This window comes from Megalobrama amblycephala, linkage group LG23 (assembly GCF_018812025.1).
Source record: "Megalobrama amblycephala isolate DHTTF-2021 linkage group LG23, ASM1881202v1, whole genome shotgun sequence".
Classification (NCBI taxonomy): domain Eukaryota; kingdom Metazoa; phylum Chordata; class Actinopteri; order Cypriniformes; family Xenocyprididae; genus Megalobrama; species Megalobrama amblycephala.
Window position 1 is genome coordinate 11009557 of NC_063066.1, and position 16025 is coordinate 11025581.

At 36.1% G+C, this 16025-nt stretch overlaps 2 protein-coding genes across 2 annotated transcripts; both read left to right on the forward strand.

The window, feature by feature from the left end:
- The first annotated feature begins 7476 nt into the window (after positions 1 to 7476).
- Positions 7477 to 9859, forward strand: tmsb2 (thymosin beta 2). The gene is made up of 3 exons (XM_048176846.1): positions 7477 to 7628; positions 8325 to 8429; positions 8885 to 9859. The coding sequence occupies exons 2-3, from the start codon at positions 8330 to 8332 to the stop codon at positions 8920 to 8922; spliced, it is 138 nt and encodes a 45-aa protein (XP_048032803.1). The 5' UTR covers positions 7477 to 7628; positions 8325 to 8329; the 3' UTR covers positions 8923 to 9859.
- A 409-nt stretch (positions 9860 to 10268) lies between these two features.
- wnt8a (wingless-type MMTV integration site family, member 8a) lies at positions 10269 to 15641 on the forward strand. Its single transcript, XM_048176845.1, has 8 exons — positions 10269 to 11188; positions 11286 to 11410; positions 13420 to 13544; positions 13652 to 13685; positions 13797 to 13935; positions 14072 to 14197; positions 14309 to 14451; positions 14580 to 15641. The coding sequence occupies exons 2-8, from the start codon at positions 11390 to 11392 to the stop codon at positions 15141 to 15143; spliced, it is 1152 nt and encodes a 383-aa protein (XP_048032802.1). The 5' UTR covers positions 10269 to 11188; positions 11286 to 11389; the 3' UTR covers positions 15144 to 15641.
- Positions 15642 to 16025: the final 384 nt, after the last annotated feature.

Genomic DNA, 16025 nt, shown 5'->3' on the forward strand with positions numbered 1-16025 from the left:
ATTTCCAAAAGTCTCTAATTTTCTTAAAAAAAATAAATAACTGGCCAGTCCATAAGCATTTAAATACTCAGTTTCAATAGCATAGTCTGGTTTCAATAGTATAATGGTTTCAACAGAAGAATTGATTGCTTTCATTAAATTACAGCCTTCACATTTTTGCTTTTAAAATTTCCAAAAATTGGTCCGATTTACTTTTATTGTGTGTATCTCAAAGTAACTCCTATTTTTGCCTCTCTTTTTTTTCCCTTTATTTTTTGCAGTTAATTTTTTGGTAATCATCATTATGCCACAAATGCTGTTGAATGAGCTTAAAGGTGACCAATAATGCCCCTTTTACAAGATGTAATATAAGTCTCTGGTGTCGCCAGAATGTGTCTGTGAAGTTCCAGCTCAAAATGCTCCACAGATCATTTATTATAGCTTGTCAAATTTGCCCCTATTTGGGTGCAAGCAAAAACATGTTTATGTCCCTTTAAATGCAAATGAGCTACTGCTCCCGCCTGCTTTCCTGAAGAGGGTGGAGCTTTAACAGCTCACACTTCGGTTGCTCAACAACAACAAAGCTGGAGAATCTCACGCAGCCAAAATGACGATTGTCAGTAACAGTGTTCAGCCTTACGTTGTTCAAACCGGAGTCGAACACTAATGGAGAGACTCAGGAAGAAGTTACAACTTATAGAATGCAACTGGACATTTCTGAATAGTTAGTGGATAAATTTATGTAGTTGCTGTGGAGTTGATTCAACTCATCGACTAGCATGTGCCGTCATGTTAATCTTTTATGCAAATCCAGCATTGAATTGACTTTGAATTTGTGAAGCAGTCTGGCGTAAAATGACGGCATGGCAACAACACTCTACTACAACCACTCTTCCTCTTCTCTAAAGCAGCCCAACATGGCCTCACCCCCTTTGTTGCATGTTCTCGGGTCAGGGTTTATGTAGATTTTACATGCACTTTTGTTGAACAAGCTTCTTTCTGAATGGTTAGTGGATAAATTTATGTAGTTGCTGTGGAGCTTGTTGTACTCCCTAACAGCTATTTGTTGTAGTCCTTAAACAGCTAATTCTTTAAAAGAAAGTATCTCCCTTTGCATTGAACCATTTGAGCATCATAACGTTGCAGATGTTGTTTATGCTCCAACAGCAACATTACACACTAACTAAAGTTTAAAAACTGAAATCATAATCAACCACCCCTTTAACTTTTATTGAACCTGGAATATTCCTTCTAGATTAAGAACTGGTAAAATGTATTAAGTAAAAAAAAAAAAAAAAGTACACTGCCCATCCTGTCCTTCATCTTTCATTGCAATTTTTGAACAGCTTGGGTTCTGCTGTGCCAGTCATGTATCCACAGTCGATGTTAGTGCACACAGCAACATTTGTACCAGATCTTTCTAACCTTGAGCTTGACAACATACCAATGAACGGAAAATACACCTACGTACCGGCCATTAAGTGTCCAACTGCCACTTAATGTCAGTTTTCTAACACTCACAACAAGACAGAAAGCAACTAGGAATGCACAGAAAAATAGAGGACGTTTCTGCTAAAGTATGTTTATGTGCGTGTACTCCTGTTACATAATACACTCAGCACAACATCCCTCATTTGAAAAGATGTCACACGATGAAGTCCTTAAATCACTTCTGAGACTCCAGGGCCTTTCATTCATCTTCATGCACTTTTGTTGACTGCACTTGTAGTTTATATACATATCATCGTGTCACCATTCATAATGGTGTCCTTACAAGTGCAGTGCAGTGAATTGTGCAGTGAATTGTGACAGAAAGAGAGAGACGACGACAGAATGGTTTTGCGTGTGTCGGTGTGAGAGAGAGCGGTCGCATGCTGCATTCACTGATGTGGGAAACATTGTTCAGTTCCAAAGCTTCACTTCAGTGATCCCAGCAGTGGTATGTCATGTGAACCCAGCGTCAAAGAGCAGAAAATTGAGGGAAAGAGAGAGGAGAGGATTGTCCATTGATGTGTGGGGAATATCTATAATCTCTTAAGCGCTGCCAGGCTTTTATTGTTTCCTAACCTTATGAGTAAATATCAGTGGGCTTTTTCTATTTCTACCGTAACCTTGACTGCTGTCAGGTCAGCACATCATAATTCTCTTAGTGGACACAGCCTCGCAGCAGTACACGGTTGAAACATATAGGGCAAAGAGTATGCTTCACCTGTCTAATATCTCAAAAACACTCATGCACATAGTAAACCAGTCATTTTCTACATTGTATTCATGACAAAATAAAAGTTCACATAACAAAATTAAATTTTGACCTTTTCAGATAGTCGAATTTAACATAACATGAGCGCCGACTGCTAAAATGCAGATTTTACACTGAAAGAGCCAGGTACATCGACATCATAAAGTCCAGTGCCTCACAGTGTGTCTAATGCATTTTTATGACGCAATATGTCTTCAACAAAAATAAAATAAAACTAATCATATAATCACATCTATTAGCAAAGCGCCTTTGAGGGCGTCCATGAGTAGCCTAGTGCATTTTTCAAATTCAAGGTACTTAACAGAGCTCTTCAGCACTGCCTACGTTTGAATGAGCTCATTGTACAGAGCTGCCCACTGCTCATGAGAATTGATGACATAGTGTGGGACTTGGTTACTACAGCAATTACATATGATTTGTTTGGTAGGCCTCTTAAAATTAATCTATTTAAAAAATAATATTTGTTGAGTATGATGAGGAAAGGTCAAAGTTAAAGTCATAAGAATATGCGATAGTGAAGGATGTAGTACTACTAGCAAAAATGTTGACACCTGCATCTCTGGCCACATGGCGCTCAGTTTAGGATAAGCATACTTATACTGCCACCATGTGGTCATATGTCATATAATCAACCGTGATTGCCTACTTGCCCTACAACTACAAGTGCACTTTGAATTTGCGAGAAGCTGATCTGAGCGAGGAACACAATGGTGAGTTAGTGTAAGTTGACAAGACACTAAAGAGAAAGAAAGTCTGTTGGTTTGTTCTGGCCTTTTCATGAGGTAAATTGGATGTCGGAGTGACCTTATCAATGGACTCGTGGCCCCAAACCTCCTAACTGTTAGCATTTACTGCTCAAAGGTTAATGGAAGGAGCTGGAGCCAGGCTGAAGGTTATGGATGGAGCTTTCAGCTTTCTGCCAGTTTAGACTTCAGACAACAAGCGGGAACTGGCACATGCTGATGTCTCCAGCTCAGAGGAATTGCAAACTCACTTAAATGAGATTTAATGAGACTCGTGAGAGGATATTTATCTTAGGATACAGTGGTTGCATGGATAAATCATAATAGCCTATACGCATGGCGTTTAGCATGATAAGTGGCTTTTAGAGCAGATGGCAATCTGTCAAAAACACTTTGTGTTTCGCAGATCAAAAACAGTTAATTTTTGAGTTTGCATCCTTGGTTTAATTTCATATTTTAAATTAAATTGCACTAGATGAATTGTTGATGTTTACAAACAACCAACTTTTTTATTCCAGTTTAATACTGTAGTTTGCCATTAGTTTGGAAATAGAACTTTACATGAGGGAAGGAGGAACTAAGAGAAAAAAATATTGAAATATTTCTCTAAAAAAATTTTTTGAATACATAAAAGGGCATCAGTTGTAGTCCCAAAAACAGATGTATACTTTCACGTTTTTGTTTATAGTTATGATACATATCAAGAAACATTTATTATTATTATCAATGTTGAAAACATTTTTGTAGGATTCTTTGATGAATAGAAAGTTTAAAAGAACAGCATTTATTTGAAATAGAATCTTTTGTAACATTATAAATGTCTTTACTGTCATTTTTGATCAATTTAATGCATCCTTGCTAAATAAAAGTATTAATTTCTTTAATTTCTTTCCAATAAATAAATTAAATAAATAAATAAATTCTTACCGCCCCCAAACTTGTGAATTTCTGGGATTCTGGAGCCTATCTCAGCATCTTGGGCTGAATGCAGGGAAACAGTAAATTGATATCTTACTTTATAATTAAGATAATGCTTCCATCCATAATACAATGTAGATTCTTTCTGCAGTGCACTGTTCTGCCAAAGAGGGCATATATATGTCATACTGACCAAAATGAAATATCGCCATCTGCTGTCTAGTATCATACTAGCATCTGCCCTGTACTTTGAGCAAAACATCTATTGACATACTGGCAAATGGACAAGTGGATGAAGGAAAAAGATCTGGCTCAAAGCTTATGTTTGGTTTTTGTGTTTATGCTCTGTTTTCTGTTTATGTTCTGCTTATGTTCAGACCCTCTTTAAGTAGTGAAAAAACATATGCGTCATTTTTTTAATCCTGATATTTAATGAATTTTCCTAATTATACACACATAAACACACACACACACAAACATCTCATACACGAGTTTCCATGTTTTATGTGGACTTTACACATGATTTTTATACTGAAACTTTCTGCATTTTTACATTTTCAAAAAAAACATCACTTAGTATGATTTATTTTATCTTTCTCAAACCACTTTCACACACATTTACACACCTTATCTGTTTTTCACACACACACACACACACACACACACACACACACACACACACACACACACACACACACACACACACACACACACACACACACACACACACAGTTTCCCAGGACTAGGGAGCGGAGGTTGTATCTGGCTGTCTTGTGGCCTGTAGGATACTGTAATTTTGTACATAATTTGCCTAGTTTAAGAGCATGCAGTAAGAAGCACTTTTGAGTTTTGATTAGTTTTAATTTGTTTGTAAACAGAGAGGTCTGACTAGGGTCAGATTGACTCCAAACATAAGTAATGTTACTATTTTGGAAAACATAACTTTATGATAAGGTTCAGTAGTTAACATTAGTTAACATGAACAAGTACAACAATATTTTTTTTCCCCATTATCTTGTGTTATTTCATCGCTTTTTTTAAAATGAGCACACCATTATAAGAAACTGAGGGGTTAGAGATTTATTATAGGAATATTTATATTATTTATTATTTATATCATTTTATGAGTTTAATAATCCCAGGATAAATGGCAAAAGATATTCACCAGGAAAAAGACATTTATTTCATAATTATAATTATTTTTGACACACTTTAATTACTGGGGTCCCAATAAGGAAGTGCAGTGGATCTCAACAGAACATAAGGGTTAAAGAAATTAAGCAAATGAAATGACAACAGAAAATGAAAACAAGATTTTAAATAGTGAAAGTGTGTGTTGTTGTGCAACATATTTCTCAATACTTAGTATTGCAGTTCTCCAAACCAACTTTCAGCTTGGCACAGCAGTTAGTTTCACATTTAAAATGTACTAAAACTACCACATTTCATTCATGTCTCAAATAAACTTCCTTAATACTATATAGGTTGTCGACCAACAAACTCAATTTATCACTCATGAAACAATGACCTAAAAAAACAGAAACATATATATATATATATATATATATATATATATATATATGTGTGTGTATGTATGTATGTATGTATGTATGCATGCGTGTGTATATATATATATATTATTACACACATATATTACACACACATATATATATATATATATATATTATTATTCAAATTCCCGCTATGATACTAATTATGACAGATAGAAAAATTAATGTCTTTATATTTTACATATATTTAAGGCTAAAATCTTTTTCCAAAATTAGTTTTCTTCAACCTTTGACCTTGTTTTAGGTTTCATCATTTATAACTGACTTATATTATGTTAAATTATTTTTGGCAAATTGCCTGAAACTTCACACACAATCAAACGCATTTTCACTATCTGAAAAGTAGGGAAAAAGTCTTAGTGTTTTTAAAAAAAAAAAAAAAAAAAACATTAAAAGGCTTTATTAACATTCCATTTCATCTTGTGCTACTATATTTCATTTGGAACTCGTGTGAAAATGTCAAAAACTTGACTCAAATTCAGATGCAACTTGTGAAACCATGTCTTTTTTACATTTAAAAAAAAAAAAAAAAAAAAAAACATTGTTTCTTTCATGGAATTCCAAATCAATGATTGTAGCACAAATGGAAAATCAAGAAGACTCTTCTTTTTCAGTGTAGCCCACACTTTCCACACACAACTCGATATTGACCTCATTTTTGGAGCATATCTGCTTGTCAGTGTATAGTGGCATCTTTCCTGACCTCTGGTTGAAGTATGGATCACATCTTCCAAACTAGCATAGGATAATGCACAAAAATGCCTGACTTCCACAACAGTCTATGACTTCTATTCTTCATCTCTGCCATCACCCTCACTGCTTCTATCCTCCTTGATCTTCAACTTATTCCTTTCTTACTACAACCTTATTTTCTGATGCACTGCTGTCAATATCATCAATACATTCTGGAAAAGGTACAGCTTTCCCTCTCTATAAAACTTATATAAAACTTACTAACATCAACCTAAAACACAAGCAAAAAGGCTATTATCCTACCTGCCAGTAATAAACAATTGTGCAACTACACAGAAAATATGTATCCCCTAAAAGAACTTTGTCATTTATGCATAATGCACACTTTTTTTTGTCTTTGAGTATTGATTTTACAAAATATGCATTAAAATTACCAAAAACTTTTGGATGTACAATATTTTTTTATATTGAATTTATATTTATTTCCTAGTCTAAAATGAACTCACAATGGAGCCTTGACAGCATGTGACCTAACATGTGCTAATGTCTCCTTCACGTCCTTGTTGCCAAAAATGTCAAGCACATGGCACATAAATTTTATTTTCACTGGCTGAAGGGGATGTCATATGATAATACTAATAATATATATATATATATATATATATATATATATATATATATATATATATATATATATATATATATATATATCCATCTCATGTCCATCTCAACATTATGTGCTTTTCCAAGGTCTGCTGACTAGCCCAACTGAAATGTGAAATGATGTCACACTAATGTGAGATCTTATGACTAAGTATAAGTAATCGCTAAGTATGACTAAGTAATCACACCTATAGCTAATTTATAAGAAAATGCAGTCATTTTAGCCTCAGAGGCATGAATGTACTCTATAATATTGCAACATTTAACTTGAATTCAATTTTCATGCTTAGGATTTCACACACAGTTTTAATCATATATTCAGAATGAGATATAAATATAGAACAGGTTAATGGTGCTTCCCCTTGGCTCAGCGAGGGGCACATGTTAAAATGGGACATGACTCAGGGTCTCCCGCAGTATGACATCCCAGCCCCCAACCAGACAGCTGCCAAACTGCTGTGACAGAACCCTGCTTCCAGCTAACCCTGTAATTCCAAAATCACATGCCCTTGTATCCACTCTGTTTGTCATATTCCATCTTTATTAATTCATCATTCAAACACGTAAAGACGTTGAAATGTCTGTTCTCTATGGAGCATGAATATTAACTGGATAGGATGGAAGGGATAGGCTGACTAAACCTCTCTAGCATCCTCCCTCCTTCCCTCCCTCCCTTTCCTCAAAATTCCACGCCCTAGCGGATACACAGACGCCAGCAGACGCAGTCTGGGTAATCTCAGCAGACACGCCGTCCTCCTCTCTTTCTACCAGCCAGTGGATACAGCCACTTTGTGCCATACGGTAAGTCCTTTATCCATCATAACAACAGCCATCCTCCTCTTTCTGCATGTGCTTGTGTGTTTAAGGACTAGCATGATGAATGCGACAACTAGAGATGGTAAATTCACATTGGCTATAGGTGCGGCAGCCAGAGAGTGAAGACAGACAGAGTTATATAGGAAAATGAATGGCTATTTATCCTGTGAGGTAGACACTGCAGTCTAGCAGGTGAGAAAAAAAGGCTGCCTGCATGCTAAAATGGTGTAGTCATCCATGACATGAATGAAGCCATGTGGAAAAGAACAAAGACATGGATTTAATAAAGGATAAAGGACATTCAGTGAAATTAAAGAGAATGTGCTGGCAGATACATATTAAGATGCATGGAGAGTTAGCTAGGTGGGCGGGCGGTTAGCATCTGAACATGATACACGCATGCTGGAAAACACGTGTGCTACATGCTACCATCACATGTAACGTTTCTTTCCTCAGCATCTGGCTGACTTTGCCTAAAAACACTGCACACTTGAAATGGAGTGATTTGATGGTTTAACACTTAAAAATAACATATCAGCAATATTTATCAGCATTTTAATCAAATATATTTAAAGACCTTGCTGTATGACTGAAATAACGAGTGGAGTTTCCTGTATAAAACGCAAAAGACAAAAACAAGGTCAATGCTCTCAAAATCTCATCTGTCATCTCTACTGACAGCAAACATGTCTGACAAGCCAGACCTCACAGAAATCGCCAGGTTTGACAAAACCAAGCTGAAGAAGACTGAGACAAAAGAGAAGAACCCTCTTCCCACCAAAGAGAGTGAGTGTGTGTTACATTACGGCATACGGTGTGTCCAATCATTTTGGGTGTGGTGTAGGTCTCTCTTCCCCCCCATCTGTCTTTCTCTTCTCTGCAGTGTTCTGTCTATCTTCACTCTTTATCATTTTGCTTCAGCCATTTGTTTCTCTTCCATTCTATCTCTATTTTTCATCCACTCTCACACTGCTCAGCATACAGCCTCTTTTTACAGCTTCTTATGTCAGCAGATGGATGTCAGTTCAAAGTCCTCCATCAGCATTGCAGTGCAGACCTAAGCCTGCTTGCAGAATTTCCCATGTGAATAAGCATCTTATTTGCAATAATGCCACGCTCCCTGGCATGGTTGTCTTTCAAACACATATCTGTCTCTCTTAAGAAGTTTTACTAGTACAATAAAGGCATTTATCCTGCAAAAGGATTAATAAACATTATATTTAATCTTTCTCTGTTTTCAGCTATCGAGCAGGAGAGGAAAGGAGATGCCACCCCATGACCTAAGAGACAAGAAGACAAGCACAAAACATGTTCTTCTGACATGGCAGATATTACAATTCCTATTTCAGTTTAAAGGGTGCTATTGCCCCATGTGATGCATTGTTACCATGGCGATTGGAGTCACTGGGGCCTATGAATGGGAGTGTGATGAAGGGGGGTGACATGAGACAGGGTTTAAAATGGATATTTTACCAATTTCTGTTTAGTGCATTTTTTTTTTTTTTTTTTTTTTTTTTTAAAAGGGTTTCTTCATGAAATAAAGACAAAATGAAATGTAAAACAAATAAAATGCCAAAAATGACTCCTCTTCATAAAATGATCTTTCTGTAGGTGATTATTCAATGCTAATGATAATGTATGGTTTCAGTGTTTTATGGGGACTTTCCATAGACATAATGATTTTATACCGTATAAACTGCATATTCTATCCCTTTACTCTAATATGATTAATATGATTTATAAGCTGTTTTCCTCATGGGGTCATTTTGTATGGACACACACACACACACACACACACACACACACACACACACACACACACACACCCTTGGGGGGTAGTAATATGTTTTTAAATTAATGCATTATGCATTAATTAATGTCTTATGCATTTTTTGTTATGAAAAACACAGTAAAAAAAAAAAAAAAAAAAAAAGTAATTCCTATAAAGGCAAAGTTGAATTTTCAGCTGTCACTGCAGTCTTCAGTGTCACATGATCCTGCTCAAGTAACATTTATTATTGTTATCAATGTTGCAAACAGTTGCTCTGCTTAATATTTAGGTGGAAACCTGGATAGATTTTGTTAGGATTCTCTGATGAATAGAAAGTTTAAAAAGAACAGCACTTATTTGACTTTTTTTTTAAACTGTCTATAAGTCTACTGTCACTTTTAATCAATTGAATGCATCCTCGATTAATAAAACCGTTGTCACACCATATGGGGTAAGTGGTCATAATGAGAACAGATTTGAGTAGAATGCATCTCTCGATTTTAAATATATCAAAATCTGTCTGACTTGACATTCATGGGAATACTTTTTGTGTGCAAAAAACAAAAAAATAACACCTTTATTCAACAATTTCTTCTCTTGCTTGTCATTCTCCTACTCTGTTGACGTAGTCAACAGTGCAGTGCTAGGTTCTACGTCAGAATGCTGGCTCATTTTTGTTTTTTGTGCACAAAAAGTATTCTCGTTGCTTCATAACATTAAGGTTGAACCACATGGACTATTTTAATGATGTCTTTACCTTTCTGGGCCTTGAAAGTGGTAACTGTGTTGCAGTCTATCAGAGGCCAGAGAGCTCACGGATTTCATCAAAAATATCTTAATTTGTGTTCCGAAGGTGAACTAAGGTCTTATGGGTTTGGAGCAACGTGAGGGTGAGTAATTAATGACAGAATTTTATCCAGCATGTTTTGTGGTGTAGCCAGCAGGGGCGCTACGATTAATTATGACACACCTGAAGCCACTCAAGTTATTATTCCCCACATCTGCTTTAAAACAGATTTAACATCATTAATGTTGAGGACATGAGCGACATTATGAGACACCTTAATCAAACCAATAATATCAAATCCCAAAGTTAATATAGTGCTGAGAAAAAAAAAAATGTCCTCACGTCAGGTTATAGGCTACCCACAGCTCGAACATCGCTGATTATCCGATACTACATGTATTTTACAGTGCTATTCTTGTTTTTACAATTAACACCTGCTGATGAGGTGCTAGAGGACGCGCCTAGATCTCCTTTGAAATCAAATCTGGTTGAGATGTTACTGTGAAGCGCGGCTGCGCTGGCGTCACTGTTCCTGCCACCCATCTACCACACTCACAATACCACAGCGCTTCTCCAACCCTTATCGTCTTTTATGACCAACTTATCGCTTTTAAAATCTAACATAACTAAAGCTAATAAAGTAAATTGATAAAGACTTAAAACTCCAATAAAAACAAACTGTTTTAACTGGTTTAAGTAGTCTAAGTTGCTTACGCAAACACCTAATAAACTGGTACTTTAATTGAATAAGAAAGAAGGTAGGCTGGCATTGAGGTAACACTGCATTTTTGCCCGGATCTACGAAGTTATATGTAAAACCTTCAGTAAAAAAAAAAAAAATCGCCTCTTCTATGATAAACGTTTCATTAAAAGACTAAAGTTATTGAAAAAGAAAACTCTGGCATAAATATCATGCAATTTAACCATTTTATGAAAAAGCACATTTTGTTCAGGTCAAATGGGAAACCTATTTTTTTGTAGAAAAAGGTAGGCCTACAAATATTTTTCACAAATAATCAAAAACACAAACATTTCAGAATTTTACGTGTTTTAAATCAAAGATTTCTCTTTTTTATCATCTCAGGCATCCTTATTTCCTTTCTAAATCACAAGGCGAAGAGCTTAACACAGTCAGTGACAGCACAGGCTAATGAACTGCACCTGAGCTTCTGTGAGCGACTAGTCAAAATGGATCATCTGTGCAGCAAGGTGAGCCGTGTTACCTGATATGGGGAGTAAACGCTGTAGTGATGGACTTCCAGGCATTTGAATGATTACTTTCTTATTATTACTTCATTGCCCGTAGTTGTTAAAGCGTGGAACTAAGCGACGTCTCATTGCCCTCAGTTTGTTACTCCATAAAACCATTCTGAGATGTCTGCGACAGAGCGTTTATGGCACAATGGCTCCGTTTAGGTTGGGTCTGCGTGTATCAGATCATTGTTTAATACGGGTTTGTTTTGTAACAAGTAGGTGTGGGAATTTGGGTTTCAGGCACCTCGTAGACTTGATGATGCCGATGTCCAATTAGTGGGGATTATCCTCACTTGCGCGTCCCTCCATTGTCTTCCAGCCAGCAGCATTGGTTAAACCATTAAACGACCATCAAATAAATGCTGTTTTGAAAAGGGATTTTTGAGTGGCTAACGATTTGATTCGAAGATGTCAATACGCGGTTTCAACAATTAATCTTCCACGAGCAACAGTATATAAAATCACATCTCCACACCGCGTATTAATTAATCGCAAAAGTCATCGAAAGTAAAATGATGAAATATAATCGTTCTCATGATTATCCTTTTGTTTACATTGCTCAGCTGTTGATCCCCTAGTGACAAATAATAACTTGGTGTGAATTAGCTTATCGGTTTTGAATTTGTCTTACATGACACATGATTGAATTGTGTAAACTCATCACCAACTAGTTAAAAAAATGAAAACTAGTTGGCCTATCATTAAAAACTGATTTGTCTCCCTTATGAAAAAAGTATTTACTTTAAGCATATGACGATATCTTTTTTTGAAGAAAAACAAAACAAAAAAACAAGTGAATTGACAACTTAAAACGTATCCATTCCGAGACACACAACCTAGGACTAAATCAATTAATAGACTAAATGCAATAATAATATTATTAGTTTTATTTTGCAGACTAGTGTTATGACATGTTGCACTCTATATACATGTATCGAACGTTTCCAGACATTTTTCACACCAGAGATGTTCCCAGGGGATCAGCTGGTCTTCTATTAACACTGAAGTGTCAGAGGCGTAGACGTGTTACATGTTATTTGCATGGCCCTTAGCGAACGGAGCCGAATGATTTTATGACTTTTTCTATACAATGTAGAGCAGCTCCTTACATTTCAGTGTCATTTCCCGGTTAAAAACTTTCTCAAAACGTGAAACGCAGAGTCTCAAATAAAGAAAGTCTATAAAGTCAAGAAGATGAACTAAATCAACAAGAATTTAAAATGTTAAATGATGACTATACAGGCATATTCTCTATAGCCTCTCTATATACATACATTATATATATATATATATATATATATATATATATATATATATATATATATATATATATATATATATATATATATATATATATGTGTGTGTGTATAGAATATACTAGGATTATTTATAAACTAATAAACTCTTAATTTAAGAAGGAATATAAAAGAACTATTTTGATGCAAACATGCATGTCCAGTGATACACGTCCAATAAACGGAATCAACAACCATTCATGAATACACACAACACCTTCAATAGACAAGTCTAATGAATGGATATTAACTGAACAGTTTGATGGCTTTGGACAGTTCAATTCAAAGTGTCTGATGAATACATATTGTATTAATGTAGCACATTAGTTACAAAAAAAAAAAACCTGTGAGTGAATAAATAAATGTATGAATAGATAGATAAATAAATAAATAAATAAATAGAAAGATTTGTCTAGGAACACTCTGACACAACCCTCATCATGAACGATAGCTTAATGAAAGATAGGCTGAAGGGCTTAGTGAAAAGTGTTAATGCTTTGAAGTGCAGTTTAGGCCGCACAGTTCCAGTGATGACCTCGAAGTCTTTTCACAGCGAATTGTCAAAGGTTGGAGATCCCTGTCACTCAAAGTTGGCGACAGGTATAAATGCCTTGCTCGTTCAAGCACTCATTCACTTGTCTTCTGTCTCTTCCTGGGTATCCATCTCAGTGTTTGTGCTTTGCATCTCCACAAGAAGGGAGCATCGAGGTCGCTCACGCAGCAATGAACCCTTGCCAGCTTTTTGCATCGTTGGTGATGTCTATGTGCTGTCACATACTGTCGACAACAGCATGGTACAGAACATTCAAAATATGTTATCATACTTCAGTTGCTCTTTTGTCACAGTTATTTATTAACAAAACTTGCGTTAACGTCATGCTTTTTTCTTCTTTTTTTCTAGGTCGGTGAATAACTTCCTGATGACAGGACCAAAGGTAATTGAGGTTTTTACGCATTTATTTCAGTGGATATTTTATTATTTATACTTAAATTAAAATGTCTGAATGTACAGTGTTTAATTAATGCTCATCTTTTACATCCATCAGGCTTACCTCACATACACCAGCAGTGTGCAGGCAGGGGCTCAGGTTGGTCTTGAAGAGTGCAAACATCAGTTTGCATGGGACAGGTGGAAGTGTCCGGAAAGCGCACTGCAGTTATCTACACATAACGGCCTGCGGAGTGGTAAGCACTAGTGTCAAAATTAGATATGATACATTCTGGGTTTTTTTTTTTTTTTCACTCTTAAAATGTATTTTCCAATTAACTTTACTTTAAAAAATGTATTGAATTTGACCTTTTTTGTAATATTTTATTATAGCCACCAGAGAGACTGCTTTCGTTCATGCCATAAGTGCTGCTGGAGTTATGTACACTTTGACAAAGAACTGCAGCATGGGGGACTTCGAGAACTGTGGCTGTGACGACTCCAAAATAGGAAAAATGGGTAAGACATTATTATTATTATTATTATTATTATTATTATTAACTATGAATATGTATGATTTAATGTTTTCAGACCAATAACATTAGACTTTCCGATTTTAATTTTTCCAAGGTGGTCGTGGTTGGGTTTGGGGAGGCTGCAGTGACAATGTTGACTTTGGAGAAAGAATCGCTAAACAATTTGTGGACGCGCTGGAAAATGGTCACGACTCTCGCGCTGCAGTAAATCTGCACAACAACGAGGCTGGACGACTCGTGAGTAGCTATAATTTTATTCTCTTATTAATCTGCTTTCTCTAGTCAAATAATAATAATAATAATTAAAAAAAAAACCGTTATTTATTACAGTATGTGAGTCTAATGTGAAACTATTTACATTTCAGGCTGTCAAAGCAACACTCAAAAGGACCTGTAAGTGTCATGGTGTGTCTGGAAGCTGCAGTATTCAGACATGTTGGATGCAGCTTGCTGAGTTCAGAGATATCGGCACCTATCTGAAAATCAAGCATGATCAAGCACAGAAGCTGGAGATGGACAAAATTCGGATGAGGGCAGGTAACAGCGCGGATAATCGTGGCGCAATCGCAGACACGTTCAGTACCGTTGCGCGCACAGAACTCATTTACATGGAAGATTCTCCAGACTACTGCGTGAAAAACCTAAGCCTGGGACTACATGGAACAGAAGGCAGGGAATGCCTACAAAGCGGGAAGAATCTTTCACAGTGGGAGAAGAGAAGCTGCAGGCGGCTCTGCCACGAATGTGGTCTGAAAGTAGAGGAGAGGAGGATAGAGACTGTGAGCAGCTGTAACTGTAAATTTCACTGGTGTTGCACAGTCAAATGCGAAACATGCACTCAGACTGTAACCAAATATTTTTGCGCAAAAAGGCACAAAAACCGTCGGCCGCACAATTCACGTAAAAGACAACATTCGCGTAATAGATGAACTCAAATATATTAAGTTGTATATTTCCAATGTAAATATATTTTATATGAAATGTTAAGATATGCTGCTTTTTACTACTGTATATTATTCTGCACATACGGAAAAATGTCAGTTCGAACCCCTAAGACACAAGGGCTTCCTCGTTCCCACTGTCAATTTTGATCCCATACTAAGTTCTAATTTCACGTTCACGTAGACCTATGTTCATTTGCACTTTTTCGTTGTTGACCTTAGATCACATATTTACTTACAAATATGTTTATTTTGAATATTTGCACCATGTTTTTTTTTTTTTTTTCCTCTCTGGCACAGATCACTTGACAGTGTGTAGCCTAATGTATCACAAGGGGCTTGAAGTGTTGCTTTTATGGAACTTATTGAAGGCAGTTATTTTTTTAACTATCACATTGTTATTATTTTTAAACTATTACATTCTGTATATATATATTAAATTTACTTATTTTGTCGTGGGAAGCAAATTAAATATTTAAAACAAAATTACAGTCTCCGATTGGTAGATTTCATTGCTCAGTTTGACAACTGGTTCAAATGTTTATTGGTGAATAAACAGTGTAAAATCACCCCAATCACACTTGAATTATGCATCAGCCAACGAGTTCAAGACCCTGCCCGCGGAGAGAGAATAGTCTGTCTTGTATTGATATCCTTTGAAGTTCATTGGAGGCGTTCCCCAGACTTGGCTGGTGACTGAGGACCAATAGCTTGGCAGGAATCCTGTAACAAAAGGTATTTTGCCCAGGCCCCCATTGAGAGGAGTATAAAATACATGACGGTACATCACTTTCTCAAATCAGTACATTGCCTGCTTTATCAGTGTGGATCTAAGATAATGGCTTACGTTTTCCTTGGGGTGTTTTTATT

Excerpts from the sequence above, each read along its gene's own strand:
- tmsb2 (XM_048176846.1), top strand. The coding sequence starts at position 8,330 with ATGTCTGACAAGCCAGACCTCACAGAAATCGCCAGGTTTGACAAAACC. Across the intron at positions 8,430-8,884 it reads CCCTCTTCCCACCAAAGAGA|CTATCGAGCAGGAGAGGAAA; the intron begins GTGAGTGTGTGT and ends CTCTGTTTTCAG.
- wnt8a (XM_048176845.1), top strand. The coding sequence starts at position 11,390 with ATGGATCATCTGTGCAGCAAG. Across the intron at positions 14,198-14,308 it reads CTCCAAAATAGGAAAAATGG|GTGGTCGTGGTTGGGTTTGG; the intron begins GTAAGACATTAT and ends AATTTTTCCAAG. Across the intron at positions 14,452-14,579 it reads ACAACGAGGCTGGACGACTC|GCTGTCAAAGCAACACTCAA; the intron begins GTGAGTAGCTAT and ends TTTACATTTCAG.